This window comes from Eleutherodactylus coqui, chromosome 10 (genome assembly GCF_035609145.1).
Source record: "Eleutherodactylus coqui strain aEleCoq1 chromosome 10, aEleCoq1.hap1, whole genome shotgun sequence".
Taxonomy (NCBI): Eukaryota; Metazoa; Chordata; class Amphibia; order Anura; family Eleutherodactylidae; genus Eleutherodactylus; species Eleutherodactylus coqui.
Genome location: NC_089846.1, coordinates 88,255,502 through 88,275,805, shown reverse-complemented (window position 1 = coordinate 88,275,805; position 20,304 = coordinate 88,255,502). Strand labels below are relative to the sequence as shown.

Genomic DNA, 20,304 nt, shown 5'->3' with positions numbered 1-20,304 from the left:
GCTGCTTACTTCGATTTTAGACCATCGTGGTTTGTAGCTAATGGAAGGTTGGACATGATGTGGATATTAAGGATGTGTTGTGCGGGCAGGTGCCAATATGATTGTCACTGATGCTTCACCAGTTATGCTCACGTGTTCTCCTTTATGAAGATGACATTTGTTCGGGTCACTACTACAAGTTGCCGGAGGCTTCCTGTCCACTTTGTCAGGTCTTCCATTAGTAGTCAAAATCAATGGTAAACTACGGTGGACCAACCAAGGTCATTGCTGATATGGAAGGTTCAAGAATCAATATTCTGATCTGAGTGAAACATTGTAACATTCTGTCTTAGGACACTGATTTTATAAAAGGAGATAACTATCTAGCCATCAGGAACTACAAGTATCAGCAGTTTCTTCCTTTCAATCTCTCGGCCAATTACATTGTATACTGGAAAAACTTCTTCCTCTGGCTGATAGACTTCATGTTTCAACTTCACCAATCTCAAAATCTCTCTTGCTCTCGCTCTTGTTTAGAACCAGAGGTTAAAACCCCATTCAGGTCTGATACTTCTCACTGCTGAGGGTTTGTAACAGTTGCACACAGTATAGACAGTCCTCTGTGAGCTAAACATCCTGGACTTCAGACTGATGCATTTGCCTATTGATACATTGTAGCGAATGATCACAACAGGGCTGAGGATCATCTAATGTGTCAGGTTAGCCTTAGGTCAGATGAAAAAAAAAAAATATATATATATATTCCACTGATAGACAGTCTTCCTGTAGTCTGTGTAGAAAGCAGCAAGATAGTAGCATTCCCACAGAAAAACTCATAGAATGAATACAGCACCAGAACCAAGCTCATAACATAGATACAGCCCCAGAAACCAGCCCATAACATTAATGCAGCTCCAAAATTTAGCTCATAACGTAAATACAGCACCAGAACCAAGCTCATAACATAAATACAGCACCAAAACAAAGCTCATAACATAAATACAGCACCAGAACAAAGCTCATAACATAAATACTGCCCCAGACGCAAGCTAAGTACATAGATGCAATACCAGGCTCAACCTCAGGACTTAATGCAGCACCACAATCAACCCCCATATATAAATACAGAACCAGTATCAAGCACAGTACGTACAGTACCAGATTCAACCTTCGTACATAGATGCAACACCAGAATCAAGCTCGGTATATAACTACAGTAGCAAAACAAAAGTCATAATCTAAATACAGCATGATCCAACTTCAGTACAAACATACCATATTAGACCCAAGCTCACAACATAAGTAAAGCATCAGAACCAAGTTCATAACATAAATACATTAGCCGAAGTAAGTGATTGTGTTGTGGGGGGGCGCCGATGAGTCATGTAGCTCGACAAGATGTTGCTGCATGGAGTAAGAAAGTCATCTGGCGGACCTAAGGGGGAAGATTGCACCCAGCCAGCATCAGCCTTGTGCCCCTCCATGCACGCTGGTGGCAGTGCCCCATGCAGCCTGTGCGCACCTCGTTCAACTTGGCACAACTATGCTATTTGCTGCAGTTCTAACTGAATGGCACTAGCCATGCTACACAATTAGAAAAGCGCTGCTTTCAGGCTACAGATGTATTGAGACATTTGCGCTTTTTCTTACATTTTGCAGATGTTGCGCCTGCTGCACATAGAAAACTTCCCTCTTTGATTAATATGGCCAAAGTATAGAAGAAAGTTGTGGAACTTCTCATTGTACAACAATTAAGCTTCACTTAGACGACCCGCCTGTCCCCCCTTTACCAGACGCTTTCTGCTGCTTCTCAGATTTTGCGCTGAATGCGAGAATGCGATTCATGCTGTTAACCTTTTAATAAGGTTGATACATTTGACTGTTTCATTATTGCTGTTTTTCTCAGTTGCTGAATATAAAGTTGTATCTGTAAAGGAAATGTCAGGCTCTTTATATCTCTTATTAGCGGATTATCGTTGATACCCGGAGAATTACCGCCGAGAAACATGACATTTTACTATTTCGTAAATTGTAAAGAGGTCACATCATGTTTGGAAATACGCTTAAAGGGATATTCCAGGGGGGGCTCTTAGATTACACATACAGATGCAGCGCTGCTTATTGAAATGGATTCATCTCCATTTATACTCGCTTCTTCCCACAATTCCATGCTCTTGGCATCGTTATGTTAAAAAGACCCTGTTAATCCTGAGCTAGCTACTTTATAAACGCCAAAACTACAGTTAAGACTGACACTCAGATTGGAAGTGCAATTCAAGAGCGACTGCAGTAGTTGAGATGCAGCATATCAGTACTGATCCATATGTGTTTCTGGGGCTCTGAAAAGCTGGATGAGAATTCTAAAGATATGCTGCCCAACCAGTGGCATAGCTATAGGAGTCGCAGGGGTTGCAATTGCGACGTGGCTACTAAGCCTGGGGAGCCGAGGGGCTCCCCTCACCACACTCACAGGTCTTCCTAAAGCACTGACCTGGAAGATTACTCATGCTCCTGCACCGTAGTCAGTCATAGCATTTCAGAGCATAGCACAGACCAGCGCATCCCCCGTCTCCTGCTCTCAGTACAGTGTATGTGCTCTGGACAGGGGGGTAGGGGAGCTGATCAGTGCTATGCTGCCAGAGATGCTGTAACAGGCTGCGGTGCAGCAGTATGCGTATAGCACCAACCTACAATCTTACTGGTCAGAGCTTTAGGGGGGCTGTGTGACTACTGGTAGAGAAGGGGCACTGCAAGCAGCATGGTGGGGGCACAGAAGGGAGGCCACACTGAGCATGAAGGGGTTAAACACTCAGCATGAGGGGGGCACCATGACAATAAAGAGAACACAGAAGAGGGGCCACCCTGATCCTGAGGGGGACTCAGAAGGTGAAGTACCTTGGTGGGTACTAGGGGATAAATATAAGGGTACGCAGAAATTGACACAGATTTAGGGGGTGATTTTCCACAATTCTTCCATGTATGAACGCACCCTCACTGTGTTGAGGCACTATTACTCTGCAGGGCACAACAGGGGGCACTAGTACAGTTTTTTTTCTGATACAAATGTAAGCATTAATAAGGAGGGAAAGTTAACGACATCAATCAGAGGAGACGTCATCTGTGATCACTGGAGGTACCTGTGGGGGGGAAGGTGGGACATGAACTTTTGCACCCAGGTCCTCAAGTCTTTAGCTACTACGCCCCTGCGGTAGTAGGGGAATTTTTTGTGGGACGGTGCCATAGGGGAAAATATGTGAGACACTGACCTTTTTGGTCTCCATCTGATATATTCTCCCATATGGTGCTGTCCAGGCTCCATCCTGGGTTCTGTCCTCATGTGGTTACCTGCATACTGGATGGAAAGCGGGACGGATCCAGCATTGGTTAACTTTTTTGTTTAATGAAACCATCCAAAATGGAAACATTAGCCTTAGTTGGTATCAGTTTGGCATCCATTTGAATTCATTTTAATGGGACTGTATTTTAGTGTACATATTTTTTCTGGTTTCCTTTTGAGCATGTGCAGAAAAAAAGGGAACAAATTACTAAATTACAGATACAAACAGAAGGCTTTCCATTTACAACCGTTCACCATTGAGAACAATGGAAAAAATAGCGTACTGTCTATGCTATTGTTTCTGTGAAAAAGAGAAACCTGATAGAATGGACACAACTTAGAGAAACGGGTATTTAGGCTGAAAAAAATTGGGTACATTGCGCAACCTTCCAAAAGTAAGAAGCATGAAAACGAGAAAGTCCACCTGACTTCTCAACTACTCTGATTGTGATGTATGTCAGAAACAAGATGCGTTTCAAGCCACAAGGCCTCTTCCTCAGTAATGCGGGGCGGGGGGCAGCTGTGGCTTAGGAGCAGGTCCTGGACGCACAGCTGGACCTACATAGACAGTTGTAGTTGGTGCCTATTGCCCGCTGAGACAACAGCTAAGCACACATCCCAGCATTGCTGAGCAGGAGGCCTAGAGACTCGAAGCATGTCTCGTTGCTGATATACATCACAAAAAAAGTTGGGGGTACTTTCCCATCTTCATGCTTTTTATTTTTGGAAGCTTGTGCCATGTAGCAGTTTTTTCTGTGCCCAATCCTGTTGAGGTGTCCGCCTGGTCTGGCTGCACCTCCATTATATATTATCATGCTCTACACTTTCACCCTCACGATCCTATCAGGGATTTGTATGCCTTGGGCATCACAACAGGGTTGCTCCACCATTTCTTTCGTCAAACAAACTGAGAGCCCTAAAACCCGCACTGAAATGAATTAGCATTAAGGCCGTCTGCACACGAGCGTTCCGGATTCCACTCGCGGATTTTCACTTCTTCTTCTTCTTCTTCTTCTTCTTCTTCTTCTTCTTCTTCTTCTTCTTCTTCTTCTTCTTCTTCTTCTTCCTCCTCCTCCTCCTCCTCCTCCTCCTCCTCTTTTACCTCTTATTCTTTTTCCCCTTTTCTCTCTATATTCTCTTCCTCTTCTTCTTCCCCTCCTATCTCCTCTTCCTCTACTACTTCTTCCTCTTCCTTCCCCTCCTCCTCTTCTTCTTCATCTCTTTCTTCCTTTTCCTCTCTTTCCTTTTCTTCCCCTTCCTCTTCTTCCTCCTCTTCTTCCCCTTTCTCCTCTAGATTCTCTTCCTCTTCTTCTTTTTCCCCTTCCTCCTCCTCCTCTATCTCCTCTTCCTCTACTACTTTGTTTCTCTCCCTTTACTTTGCCCTCCTCCTCCTCTTCTTTTTCCTCCTTTTCTTCCTCTACCTCTTCTTCTTCCCCTTCCTCTGCTCCTGCTTGGACCTTTTCTTCTTCTCAGTGTTATGCACCAGATTTAGGGGTATCGGTGAAGTTCACATTCAGTTCAAACTAATTTGCCCAAATTTGAAAAACTGTCCGAACCATCATTTGAAAAGTTCTCTCATCACTTGTTTCCCATTTCGTGTTTGTGGAGAGTTGGTGCCACCCTGTATGGACCCTATAATGGCAGCAACAGTGGTTGTTGTTACCCAAGTAAGAGGTCAATATAAACGGCAAACATCTCTCAATTGCAGGAGGTAATCAAAGCAATTGTCTAGTCCTGAAAAAGAAGAAGGCCTCAGCTTCTCTTAGTACCTGAGGCACACTGTGCATTGATAGTCTAGGACCCTACACACTGCCCTGATTGGCTAGTGCTGCTCACATGACCAGCACTGGCAAATTAGAGCAGCATGTGGTATTTTAGACTACCAATGCACAATATACATCAAGAAGTCAGAGAAGTGGTATGGCCATCTAAGTTTGTCACTTTAAAAGACTTCACATGTGAAGACGTCTTGGTCTCTGGGATGTTCACGTCATGTTTTTTTTTCTCTGGGTTAGAAAAAGCTCTTAGAATGACAAGGAAATAGGCGAGTGTCTGAGAATTGGGCTGTCACAATGTAACAGCCTCAGATGGAGCAAATCATTCTCATCTCCATGTACTACTGTGACAGCATTGATGGGTGTCACGTCCCGCAGCACAGATTGGGCGCCGTGGTGCCAGGGACCTCTTTAATGCGTTGGGCAGCCTTCGTGGAAGGGTCTATGGTGGGTCTGTTACTTAGCAACAAAGATGAAACCCAGATAGGTAACAATTTGGGCAGATTCCTGCATTTAACCCCCCGTCTCTGCTTTAATGGCTTTTTGGGGTCTTGGAACCTTTCAGACGATTTACTAAATTTCACCATTTTTCTGCTACATTCGTGAAGCTGAGTTTTTTTTTTTCTGCTCTGCAATTTGTGCCCGAGGGAAATAGAATCGAAAAGCTGAAAGCAATTACAGGCGGCGCCCCGTTTATGGGACTTTGTAACTGAGGGTTTTTTTTCTGTTGTATTTGTATTTGCACTCAAAGCATTTTCTACGTGGCGCTCCCCGCACCGCGGTGATTATATATATTTGTAGCGTCCTACTTATGAGCAGGATTTGTGGGGAACTCACATGGGGATGGCGAAGAACGTTCACAAACACATCAGCATTACAGGAAAACCCACAATGACGGCACATTATACAATCAATTCTCTTTTTGGTGGTGAAAAATTGCGTAAGTCCCACAATCTCTGAACTGTCTCTAACTATGCTACCTGTAACCGGCAGTCCTATGCAACCCCATAGATAACACAGTGATAACTCTCTGAGGACAAATAATGTAGTAGATGTGACCTGCAGTCCTATGTAACATCACAGATAACACAGTGATAATTCTCCGAGGACAGATAATGTAGTAGATGTGACCTGCAGTCCTATGTAACACCACAGATAACACAGTGATAACACTCTGAGGACAGATAATGTAGTAGATGTAACCTGCAGTCCTATGTAACACCAGTGATAACTCTGAGGACAAATAATGTCGTAGATGTGACCTGCAGTCCTATGTAACACCACAGATAACAGTAATAAGTCTGAGGACAGATAATGTAGTAGATGTGACCTGCAGTCCTATGTAATACCATAGATAGCCCAGTAATAACTCTCTGAAGACAGATAATGTAGTTGATGTAACCTGCAGCCCTATGTAACACCCCAGATAACACAGTGATAACTCTCTGAGGACAAATAATGTAGTAGATGTGACCTGCAGTCCTATGTAACACCACAGATAACAGTAATAAGTCTGAGGACAGATAATGTAGTAGATGTGACCTGCAGTCCTATGTAACACCATAGATAGCACAGTAATAACTCTCTGAGGACAGATAATGTAGTAGATGTGACCTGCAGTCCTATGTAAATTCACACACTGTAATATCTGACCGCCTCAGCTCTGCTACCTTCCTAGTCCGTGTTGTGTATAATCTCTGGCAGATGATGCGGTGTATTCTTTGTGCTCTCGGTGATGAATAGTAATGAGCATTTTTATATTCTAATCCAGCGCAGATCTGACTACGTGCCCGCTGGGTGATCACATTGCTGTGGCGCTTTTTTTCTTTTGGAATATTCATCTTGCACATCTGCAGGTTTCTCACTTTGCATGTTACTTGTAACTGAGTAAAGATATTACAAACAGGCAATTTCCCACCCGCACCTCCACCGAGAAGCATCTAGCCCACCTATACACTGTCTAGGACAAAGTTGGACATAAGTTATGTTGATTCTCATACACTGTATGTGCTAAGAGTACAGACATAGCAGAGCTGAAGTGATCATCGTATAGTATCATGTGTACACCATGCAAGCACACTGAATGATGAAAAGAGCGACAATATTGTAACTGTCTTGTTAGGACACACCTCCTATACACTAAGCCACACCCTTTGTGCACCCTCACAATAGTAGTTCTGTTAGTGACCCCCTGACAGACATAGTTCCTCTTAGTGCCTTCTCACAGTAATAGTGCCCTTCAGTGACCCCCTCACAGTAATATTGCCCTTCGGTGACCCCCTTATAGTAATAGTGCCCCTCAGTGACCCCTTCACAGTAATAGAGCCCCTTAGTGACCCCTTCACAGTAATAGTGCCCCTCAGTGAACCCCTCACAGTAATAATGCCCCTCAGTGACCCCTTCACAGTAATAGTGCCCCTTAGTGACACCCTCACAGTAATAGTGCCCCTCAGTGACCCCTTCACAGTAATAGTGCCCTTCCGTGACCCCCTCACAGTAATAGTGCCCCTCAGTGACCCCCTAACAGTAATAGTGCCCCTCAGTGACCCCTTCACAGTAATAGTGCCCTTCAGTGACCCCCTCACAGTAATAGTGCCCCTCGGTGACCCCCTCACAGTAATAGTGCCCTTCCGTGACCCCCTCACAGTAATAGTGCCCCTCAGTGACCCCTTCACAGTAATAGTGCCCTTCCGTGACCCCCTCATAGTAATAGTGCCCCTCAGTGACCCCCCTAACAGTAATAGTGACCCCTTCACAGTAATAGTGCCCTTCAGTGACCCCCTCACAGTAATAGTGCCCCTCGGTGACCCCCTCACAGTAATAGTGCCCCTCAGTGACCCTAATAGTGAAATAGTGCCTCTCATTAAACTCCTTGCAGTAATAGTGCCCTTTAGTGACTCCCTCACAGTAATAGTGGCCCTCATTGAACTCTTCATAGTAATAGTGCCCCTCAGTAACCCCGTCAAAGTAATGCCCTGCATGTCCCCCTCAGTAATAATGTCCTGTTTTATGCAGTAAAATTAAAAGCCTGTACTCCTTTCACCCACCCTGCCGCCTCCTGCTTACTTCCATATAGCACATTCATGACCACTGTAGACAACCCCAGATCTCCACATTGGTACAGCTGAGGCCAGCGATTAGCTGCAGTTATCAGGTGCTAGACAGCATGTGTCTATGTTACGTGGAAGTAAGCAGCATGGACCGGAGCGGTCGGGAAGTGAACGGGGTGAGAATAGCCTGTTTTTACATTACTCTATTCCCAGTGCCATAGGTGGTACGTCCACAGCTGCTGCTACTTGGGCGGCGGGACAGCACCCTGAATCCAGGACTGTCCCGCTGAATCCGGGACAGTTGGAAGATATTTGCATGAGGTTGTAGTCAAGTTTGTTTGTCCCACGGATGACTGTTTGGAGTGGATACAACTGTAATTACCCTTCAGCTGTGACTTATTCTAGTTCAGGACCAATTCTGGTCAGAACAGCCCAGTGGGGGACAATTCATCAATACGACCATCCAGCTTCTCACATCCCAATAATGCGCCCCTCTCAGACTCTGGTAATGGGGTGACATCTCTTTTCTGCGTCGTAGAGGAGTCTAGTGGCCAACAAGCTCTACACAAGCGGAAGTAGAGGTCACTGCACACCAGGAGCCTCCAGGAGCCTTTTATAGGCCAAGGAGGGAACCACTTTTAGGGCTTCCAGTGACAAGACCGTTCATCTAATCACCACAACTCTCAGCATTTACATATCTGCCTGAGATGGAACCACATGCCAAGTTTTACAGAAAACGACAACTTCTTCCAGGTATATATGTGTTAATCGTCGCCTCCTGTAGCCCGGTGGCTGATCATATTTCCGTACATGGGTCTTTTATCTTCAGCTGCACATTTTTCGCTTTCTCTTGTTTCATCGTTAACCAGAATCTCAGACTTTTCTTATTAAACGTGTAGAAAATGCTGCTGGTTGCAGCTTTAAACAATAAATGCCAGTCAGTCTCTGGGCATGAAATGAAATCTCGCTGTCAGACGGTGCAGGCAGACACACGGAGCGCGTCTGGTAAAGTGATCCCACGTGAGGAGGGAGATGGAGCCACAGGGGGCTCTGACCTGCTCCAAAAAAACACCAAGAGATTTGAAATCTTTGCACGGAGCAGCCCATTACACTTAGTCGCTGACCTACAGATCTCAATGGTCTTTTCTTCCTGCAGTAAACCGGCTCTGAGCAGCCTCGGAGCATCATTGGAGGTCTACCGTATCTCGGTTATTAGAGCAGGAGCCAGACGGTTAGTAGACCGCCGAGTACCCGCTCCAGAGCAGCTCAGAGCACCATACTGGGCAAATTCTAAAGTGCCGAAGGATAAGGCACCTTCATGACTGGTATAAAAAAGGGTATTAGCGGTTACTAAAGGGTTGACATAACGAATAAGGTTATAAGGGGGTTCATTGCTGAGTTCTTCTACGGCCACTGCATACCGTACACTGAACGGCCACTTTATTAGACCCCCCCCCCCCTCCCCATCTAGTAATGCGTTGAACCTCATTTGGCCTTAAGAACCGCAGCAATTCATCGTGGTGTAGACTCCACTCGGTGATGAAATTGTCCTGCAGGAATTTCGGCCCCTGCGAACAGGAAGCTTTTTTTTTTTTTTTTAAACAATGTTTATTGAAATTTTTCCATATAAACATACAAACTAACACAGAATGGGTCTGAGCTCGGTATCCACCTGGCTCGTCAAGACAGAATATATGCTCTTAGTGAAGCAAATAATAGCTCAAGCTAGCATGAAATCCTAATGCAAGAATAAACTTAAACAACGTGCCAGGGCACAAGAGAACATTTTCAATAAAAGACAAACGTAGACCCCTTATAAACAAGAGAAAAGGGGGACACATACGGGGGCAGGGGCTAGGGAAGCTTTTTGTAGTTGCTGCAGATTAGATGGCAGTGCTGACATGTGCTGACCTGCTGACAGGAACGGGTCACCGATTCATGCTGCTTGCGCCAAATTCTGACTTCCCATTAGCACAGAGCAACAGAAATCTGGAGCCACAGTGACATCCCGGCCCGGCTAGTCTACCACCGATGACCCGGCTTCTTTGAAAGTCGCAAGATCGCTGGATTTTCCCATCTAATGTGGATTCACACTGAAACTGATCCACAGAAATCTTGTCACGTGATTTTATGCTGCACTCCGGGGTCGGGGGGGGGGGGGGGGGGGTCCATTTCCATACAGGGAAGCTCCAATTATGAGAGGGGTAGGAGCTCTAAAAAAAAGGCCTGGGGACTCTGATAAAGGGCTGGGGGTTTTAACATAGTGTTAGGGGGCTCTGATAAAGGGCTTGGGGCTCTAATAAAGGGACTGGGGGCTTTTTTCGTAACGGGCTGAGAGTTTTTACAAAGGGGCAGAGGGCTCTGATAAAGGGCTATGAGCTCTAATTAAGGGGTCAGGGGCTCTAATAAAGGACTGGGCACTTTAATAAAGGGGTTATTCAGTGTCTGCGGTTTTACACTCGTTACTGATACAATAATTTTCTGCTCATTACAGTCAATTATCTCAGACAATATAAATTGTGCTGTTTTTATCCAGAATCCTGTCTTTCTCAAGTAAGAGTCCATTAGACACTGATGAGAAGTCTGTGTGATAAATCTGTACCCAATAAAGATTCTAAATTGTTCAAACAGAACCGCAGAGCCGTCCATCACGGAGCAGAACTTCATGTATTTATGGCAGACACCAGTTGTCACATTCTACAATATATTCTATGGAGAAATCACATTTACAAACCGTATAAGATATACTGTATAAGTATATGAGCCGGGCAGGAGGACTAGAGGAGGGGCAGAATGGCTGCAGTTCTGATTGCAGCCACTAGTTGGAGACTTACTAGCTAAATGCACCACAGCTTTGACTTAGTTTGCACCAAACACTGGCTTACATGCTGTGCACTGCATTTATGTGTTTTAGACACTTCTGTGCTTTGCTAGACAAGGGGGTGTGATTTGTGAGAAAGGGGGTTGTGGTCTAAATTTGATACCATGTATCAAATTTTTGCCTCAGATGACACTATCTTATAAGTGGTATAAAATTAGGCAAAAAAGTGTCTAAAGATGCGCCAAACTTATCATTCATCAGGAGCCACTGTGGTACATTTGGCTCATTTTTAAACTGGATAGTCAGAGGCTGCTCTGCCTAAGTATTTGACACGTATAGCAAACTTGCCTCATTGACTTGGACCCTCTTAACTAATGTTGAGTGAACTGATATGAACAAACTGTGTTTCGGGTTGAACTTTGCTAAAATGGCCGAACCCATTGAAATTATTTCTTCTTCTTCATCTTCTTCTTCTCAATATGTATGTGCCATATAAATAAGGATAATTATTATTATGAAGAGGAAACCCACACAAACACAGAGAGAACATACAAACTCCATGCAGATGCCGACCTTGAATTTAGGACCTCAGTGCTGCAAGACAACAATGCTAACCACTGAGCCACCATACTTGCACTTCCTCTTCTTCCAGAGGAGGAAGAATAAGCATGATGGTTCAGTGGTTATCACTGTTTCCTCTCAGTACTGGAGTCCTAGGTTCGAATCTGATCAAGGACAACATCTGCAACATCTCTTGGGGCTCAAATCTATAGTCACCTATTAGTATGTTTTTAGAGAGCGGTAGGAAACCCACACAGAAGGAGAAAATACAAACTCAATGCAGAGGGTGCCCTTGGTCAGATTTGAACCTACAACCCCAGCCCTGCACAGTAACAGTGCTAGCCACTGAGCTACTGTGGTTTTTCTTCTCCTTCTTCTTGAGGAGGAGGATGAAGAGGAAGAAAAAGGAGTAAGAGATAGAAGCATGGTGGCTTAGTGGTTACAGCCCTGGGGTTCTAGGTTCAAATCTGATCAAGGACAACATCCCCATAGATTGTGTATGTTCTCCCTGTGTGGGTTTCTTCATAATAATAATCTCCTTTATTTATATAGTACATACATTTATTGAGTAGGAGAACTAATCTGGACTGAACCACACTTTTTGCCAATTGCCTATTCTGCGAACCAAGCAAACTTTTCAAAACTTCACTCATCACTACCTTTAACAGCAAAATAACCACCTTATAACCCAACACGTCTGAGATTCACAGACCCGACCAATGATGCCTTATTTACAAAGTATCAGAGCAGTAATTCCCTTGCCCTACAATGTGTCATCCCACATGTGCCAATGAATGTGTGTCACCCAGCTGAACGTTGTATTGCAAGCCGAGTATTATGTAATCAAGATTATTGTTGTAGCTAGTTCTAGCTACTTTTTCCTTTCTCCTGGGGCAAAGATTCAGTTTGCTGTCATAGCATTGGCCAAGGCAAAGTGATTTGTTTGTGCCCCTACCTGGCACTTGGCATCTTGGACATATGCCCATCTTGCTGTCCTCTAGCTTCACCCCTGGTATGGCTTACCAAACTGGTCACCTGTTGATTGCAATTGCCAACTTGGACTAATTTTGACCCAAGGCAAAATATTTGACATGTAATTTTTCATAAATAATTAAAGGGGTTGTGCCAAGATGTAGAACCCCTCTCAGACTGCGGGGCTGAGACAAACAGCTGAACACTCCGGGTCCTGCTCTCGCCACCCTCGGTAATCAGGTCATTTTGCTGGTGGAAGATGCAGCCAGCCACACATTTTCTCTCCAGCTACATAGCATTACAATATGGCTGTTCACAGGAATGTAATCTAAGGATGGCACAAGGTCTACCAAGATGGGAGCTGCTCTTACTCAGCATCTCTCTGTTTTTGGTCATAGATTGTAGAACCTTGTTCTATGACATCCATATTCCCTAAAAGGGTATACAAACAGAAATTGTGTTTTTGGCACAGCCCTGTCATGTGCCGACAGCAACATGGTCACAACTGCGGACCACATGATGCACTAGTCAGCATATAACCAGTGCCATTTAGGACTGTAACCTGAGGGATAAACTTCTCCCTTTAATTCTGGTGCTGATCGGCTGGCTGGGTTGTCAATCAGCCCACTCAGCCTGTCAGTTTCTCTTTGAGGGTATCTGAACTGATTCCTTTTTCAATGGATGCCGTTTGAACTTGTAATGGTTCAGTGCTCAGTTTTTTATATTCTGTGCTTAGTTCCCTAGAGCTCTGTGGCTTTGAGTTCAGTGGTTGGAGTCACTTGTTCCTCTCAGACTTAGGGCTTGGCTACGCTTCTGCAGCGAGGTTCCCCTTTTCGGGGCAGATGCTCTGCTTGTGTGGCTAGTCCAGTTTAGGCAGTTCAAGCAGTCCATTGTCACCATTGCCTCAGTCTTTTGTCAACAGACATCCTGTCATCCAAACATCCCGTCTGGCTCAGGGTTTAGCTCTGGAATTAATTGTCTTTGGTTGCACCAGCAAGTCTAAACATAAGTAACAACCCCAATTTAAATTGGCCAATTAACCTATTGGCATGTTCACTCTATGATTTGTTCACTGGATGATTATGATGACCTTGGCAGTTGCTGTTCATACATGTTGCAGACTCACAGAATGTATATAGTTGTATATCTCTTCTACTGTATTGTACTCTTTAATATGTCTTCAGAACTTGTAGGACATTTCAACTCAACCTAATATGGTCAAAGATGTAATGAGTTTTCACAGCTAGTCATTACCTAGACTGGTCAACTTAAGGGCATCTGATTTTGAGAGAATATGGTGGTGGTTAACTAGTGCTATTGTATCATTTGTATCCCTTTTGCAGCTTTTGCTAATCTCTTCTATGTTTTCTCTAGGTCCAGCATTTGAAGAATCATTCTAGAGATGGACTTGCTATCTGCAACATACGTCTTGGCAGTTTTAATAGCCTGTATCGTATATGAGTCTGGTGCTCAGGAAAAGAATTACATTATAAGAGAAGAACAGGGTGAAAACATATCCATTGGAAACTTGCTGAGGGACCTCAATTTGACGTTGGACCCTGACATAGCTCTCTCTACCCCACTTCAGTTCAAACTGGTCTACAAGACTGGAGATGTTCCTCTGGTCCGGGTTGAAGAGAACACTGGTGAGATCTACACCACCTCGAATCGGATAGACCGGGAAAAGCTTTGCGCCGGCATCTTTACGGAGAACAAATGCTTTTATGAGGTGGAAGTGGCTGTTCTTCCGGATGAGGTCTTTAGATTGGTCAAGATCCGCTTCTTGATCGAAGACATCAATGACAATGCTCCTCTGTTTCCATCTACAGTCATCAACATTTCCATCCCGGAGAACACAGCTGTCAACTCTAGATATTCTGTACCATCTGCACTTGATCCCGATGTGGGCAAGAATGGAATTCAAAACTATGACCTCCTCAAGGTGGGTATTTACATCTATTACAGTGTGTTTGCTTTTCAGTTATTGGTTGCCAACCAACTGAAAATTCTTCATTAGCCTGTACATGTATCTTTTCCCATATCCCCATCTCAAACTAAAAGCCCAATACACATTAGGCTTTATTCATCTGAACCTGCAGATAACAACGGGGCCAAATAACCTTCTGATGCATAAATGGGCGGTTCAACTTTTCCCCGATAAATAGTGTTAGGGGAAAGAACGATCAAGGACATTGAATTTCAGTGCCCGAACCTATTGTTTCCCAGTAGCTAAACTATCATCAGATCTATCTGGCTGTAGCTTATCTCCCTGAACACAGAGATGTTTGACCGAGCCTAACATCTGCAGATAATGTATGTGGTAGGCAACCTTTTAATGTGTATGGGTGCGGCTCAACCTTTCCCGACAGATAATGTTTGGGGAAATGAACTGTCAGGGATGTAGCTATCTGGTTACGGCTTACCTCCCTGAATACATAAATTCCTATAAATACATAAATTCGGCCAAGATAAATTTTGCGTATTGGGGAGCCGGGGAAAATAGCTGTTGAATGAATGATTGACCCTTAGTTATTGAATGTGTATAGTCAGCGTTACAGAAGTCTAAGTAGATGAGATATAGGAAGCTGTTAGCTGAGCTTTAGCTAATAGCTAGCTAGCTGTTCTTGCCCATTTTTTAAACGGAAGGACTGGGATTATCTGGCTATCATTTATTTTTGTATTTTTATGTATTTTAGAGGAACTGTGCATGACACAAAACTGTGCGCTCCACTTTTAATGAGCAATAACGCTAGGTGTGACATCTATCATCCATGTCTTAACCCCTTTAGTGGCACGCCCGGAAAACCTCTGAGATTACTGCACTGACCATGCAGTGAAACCCAGGAAGATTTCCGTGGACAGCTCTAGTGCTGAAATGTGCAGAGCACTGAGCTGTCATCTGAAATCTTCTGGAGTTTTTACTGCATACTCAGCGCAGCAAGCCCCGAGATTTCCTTGCCATAATACCAACTGTCAAAGTAGTACAGTACTTTCAAATACTTGCGAGATTAAATTGCATTGTTGACTCATTTAAAAAACCTGCCGTATGAGGCATGACATGGTAATAATAAACCAGCCACTGAAGGGGTTAAAGGGAAGCTGTCATCATAAAATACCCTATTGTATAAATCATTTTTATATTTAGACAAAACTTTTTAAAGAATTTTTGGTGTTTTTTAATATCACGATCTATAGTTTAACAGAATCCTAAAATCCTGCAGTTCTTACACTGACCAGTAAGCCTAATAATAGTCTGACATTCTCTGTTCTGTATAGAAAACTTCTCAGCCTTCATCACAGGCAGCATTACAGTGAGAGGTGACACCTGTATATAGATAACACAGGATCCACCATTCACAATAGGTGATGTGACAGCTCACCTCCTCCCCTTCCCATACAGGTCACAGAGCATGCCCACAACACTGTTCAATAGAGGTCAATGGGTGATAATCACAGCTCACCTCCTCCCCTTCCTGCACAGGTCATAGAGCATTCCCACTACACTGTTCAATAGAAGTCAATGGGTGATAATCACAGCTCAGAATGAGCAGAGATATAAATGAATAAAGCACAAGTTATGTTGAATTTTTCCCCTAAAACTATATATCCATCTGCTCAGCTCCTGCGGCTCTATAACCTGATGCTTGCAGCTTGGACACCTTATTCTAGCTGTCAGACTCCCTTGAAGTGGGCCATGTTTATAGCTCATATCCTGAATTTGCATTATAAAGCAGAACGCTGCCCCTAGTGACAGAAACAGAAATATGCTGGCTTCCATAGCACATAGAAGAGTCCAGATTAGATGGAGTTACGTGAGAATTAATCAGCTGGAGGTTTAATGTATATGAGCTGCAATTTTTTTTCCATTTTCCCATCTTAAATATTTGACAATATGCAGAATTGAGTTTATTACTATTTAGTATAAATAAGGATATTAATGAATTAGATTCCCATTTTCATTAGGTAGAATGTAAAACTGCAACCCATCTCTACACATTCATCTCCATTTTATTAACTGCAAGTATCGGGGTTTCAGTCATTCCGGAGCCGATGACCTAGATGAGAACTGGGCACTACAGTCATTAGCAGCTGGTCGGTTACAGGACCGCGCCGCGAGTCACTGACCGTGCATAATAATCGTGTCTGTGTCTAACACATGCCCTTAAAATATGAAATCTTGGGCTTCTGACCAAAGTCTCATCACACCAAGGCCAAAAAGCAGTCAGCTCTGTCACAGACTAACTGCGAGAAGATGCAGATGTCACATAACTCCATGTACACCGAACACCGGCAGCGGGAAGTAACGCACCATATACAACTGATATCAGAAGTGGAAATATAGTGGGTGCCGAATATGCGGTTGCACCCGGACCCTGGAGTCATAGGCGACCAATAAGGTCTCCTTTCCCTATATGAGGAGACTGCACATGCGAGACCACCGCTCCATTAAATCCCCTTCACACTGCAAGGGGTGTAGTGGTGAGGAGGGAGGGGGGGACACAGGACCTCTGTTCTCAGGATCGGTGGAGATCTCACCTGTGATCAAACTTTTATCACCCAACCTATAGATAGGTGATAAATCAACCGCGGTAACCCCTCTAACTGTTTATGTAGGGGTCTTGAAGCTCAGTATCAGTAAAGGGAGCTACACCCCCTACGCAAATAAGTTAAGTGACCCTCCTGTCTTGAGAGTGAACGGGGGGATTTATATTACCTGTCATTCATCCCTTGTTGTCCCTCGGATCTGCTGGTTCTGGGTCCACAGTCTTCTAACCATCTTCTAACTTGTCAACCATTAGTTCCGAGCATTGCTGAGGGACACATTGTGCAACGCTACTACGAGACACTAAATGTTGCTCTCTGATTGGCTATCGCTGATCATGTGAGTAGTGTGGCAACTTATAGAGCAAGTGTAGTACATCATGGTAAGATAGTAACATAGTACGGTACGTGAGGCTGAAGAGAGACACTGTCCATCTAGTTCAGCCTGTTTCAACCCCCATTGTTGATCCAGAGGAAGGCAAAAAAAAAACCCAATGAGGCAGAAGCCTATTTATCCCATTTGGGGAAAAAGTCCTTCCCGACTCCATAATGGCAATCAGAATAATCTCTGGATCAACGTTTGATAGTTCCTACCTGACTCCGAGACCCGGATCAACAACCCCGCTGGTTAATGTCTATATCCTGTAATATCATAGCGCTCTAGGAAGACATCTAGTCTCTCTTAATCTCCTCTATGGATTTAGCCATCACCACATCCTCAGGCAGAGAGTTCGTCGATAGTCTAAAGGTACGTTCATACGGAAATTTCCGCAGCAAAATCTACCGCATTTGGGCATCAAATCAGCAACCCCTTGCTGCAGCGCACGGAGCAGCCCTCACCACAAGAAGCTCTTCACCGCTACTAAGCCAAGGCTACCGGTCAGGTGAGGCACCCACTTCCATATCACCAGACTGGCGGCCGCAGCACTTAGTAGTGGTTGCCAGATGAGGACTGTACCGTGCGCAAAAGTGAGGGGTTGCTCATTGTGTAGAAAAAGAATCGCAGCATGTGTTCATCAGAACGCCTCAACCATTGATTTTCATGGGACCCTAAAGACATTCCATGCTAACACATACCATCCAATGTGCATACAAGTGTGATGCAATGTTTCCCATTGAAATCAATGGAAAACACTTACAGTCCTCTGACGCACGTGAAACATGTACGAGGATGGGAAATTCACAAAAACGATACGAAGCGCGTTTACATGAAAAATGCCTCGCATCCGCGGGATAAACGCACCTTGTGGGTAAAAGCAAATGGGCGCATGTGCTAATACACTCGGCCCTATGGAGCCTATTATTGCATGAACCAGGTTTATGTTTCAGACTATTTTGAATAGCGCTAGTGCGTGCGAGTTTGAAAAAAAAAAGAGTGGAAAGAAATGTTCCTGCCTACTATGAACCACATGCGAGCAAGAGGAAAGCCCTATTTTTTTTCACCCGTGCTACTAACGTGCAAGAATCCCGATGGTGGGAACAAAACCATTGAAATCAATAGCTTTGTCCCGCTATACAGCAGAGATTTTTACAGCTGCATAACAGGACTGAACCTCGCCCGTCTATCTAAGCCCAGAAAAGTGTGATATCAGGCAGAGTTTCTCTTCTCGATATCGCGCTCGCCGTGTGAATGTTGCCTAATGTGCAGATTTTGATGAAACGAAAAAAAAAAAAGTTTGGTCTGGTGTCGCCAGTAGAGCAAAGTGTGATTGTTTCCAGTGAGAGAAACAAGTAATCTTGTAGATATGAGACCTTTAAATGGCTAACAAAAATACATTATGTTATAGCAAGCTTTTGAACCTCACAGGGTCTTTCATATAGGCATAATGAAATGGATCCAAAGAGTCACCTATATACACACATACATATGACAAGGCACAGACATGGTGGGATTAATTTGCACTTACAAGAAAACTACAACAGAAATACAAACATAGATGTGAAGGTTTTATGGTCCCTAAATTAGTGTTGGGGGGGTCACCAGGCCAGAGTGTTATAGATTTTTCATACTTCCCATGAATCCTCTTGAATAATTTAACCTTCTGTTAAAAGTGACAAAAGTGGTTATATTTTGGTGAAAACCGAATCTGGCAGAATTCTGATTGCCATTCCACATCAAAATCCGAACTGAAAGCTACAAATTTGGGTGCAGATTGTGAGATTGGGATATTTGGTCTGCTGTAAGAACCCCCTGAGACGCTGCCTTGCACAGTTTGCATTAGGCAGTAAGAAGATTGTGGCGGCCATATTTTTCTACTCAGTATTGTCGAAATAAAGACGACACAAAGCGAAAAACTGTCAAGATCCTTCTTGATGCAAAAAGTTGAAAATGTATAGAATTTTTTTTCCTACTGGCTGATTTTTTTTTTCCTTGTGAAGAAATTGATTATTTTAGGTTAAAGGACATTTCTTTCTTTCAGTTTTCTCTTCCCTTTCAACCTGACAAGTGTGTGAGCAGAGATGTTTCTTTGTATTTGCTGACAATACCTGACCTATATTGCTGCTGATAACAATGCTCTCATTAGTCGGGCTTCTCACCCTCTTGTACACACGGAGTATACATTATTAATTATTTCCTAGCTCTATATTTTCTTCCATCATTTCATATCTTCTGCCTTCTGGTCTAAACACCTTGTAATGATGAATGACCAGAGGCAAAACATCACTAATAGACAGATGAATGCAGAAGAAAGTCCTAGCTTCCTGTACCAGCACTGAAATACTGAAAGCCATAAATAAAAGTAAAGCACTTGCACAGTAACATCCATATCATCTATGTGTTCGATGTCATTGAATATACATAATTAATCAACATTAAAGGTTGGGTCACATTCCAAACATATTACATTACTTATCCTGTACTGATCCTGAGTAACATCCTGTATTATACTCCAGAGCTGCACTCACTCTTCTGCTGGTGAAGCCACTGTGTGCATACATTACTTATCCTGTACTGATCCTGAGTTACATCCTGTATTATACTCCAGAGCTGCACTCGCTATTCTGCTGGTGGAGTCACGGTGTACATACATTACTTATCCTGTACTGATCCTGAGTTACATTCTGTATTATACTCCAAAGCTGCACTCACTATTCTGCTGGTAGAGTCACTTTGTACATACATTACTTATCCTGTACTGCTCCTGAGTTACATCCTGTATTATACTCCAGAGCTGCACTCATTATTCTGCTGGTGAAGTCACTGTGTGCATACATTACTTATCCTGTACTGATCCAGAGTTACATTCCGTATTATACTCCAGAGCT

The 20,304-nt window shown here is 43.8% G+C and overlaps 1 protein-coding gene across 1 annotated transcript in view; it reads left to right on the top strand.

Annotated features, from left to right (window-relative positions):
• The window catches only part of PCDH11X (protocadherin 11 X-linked), a 1,234,289-nt gene that overhangs the window by 133,840 nt on the left and 1,080,145 nt on the right, over positions 1–20,304 (top strand). The window contains exon 2 of the mRNA XM_066582088.1: positions 13,870–14,437. Coding sequence (XP_066438185.1) covers positions 13,898–14,437 — 540 coding nt within the window. The 5' untranslated portion in view covers positions 13,870–13,897. The remainder of the gene's footprint in view (positions 1–13,869; positions 14,438–20,304) is intronic.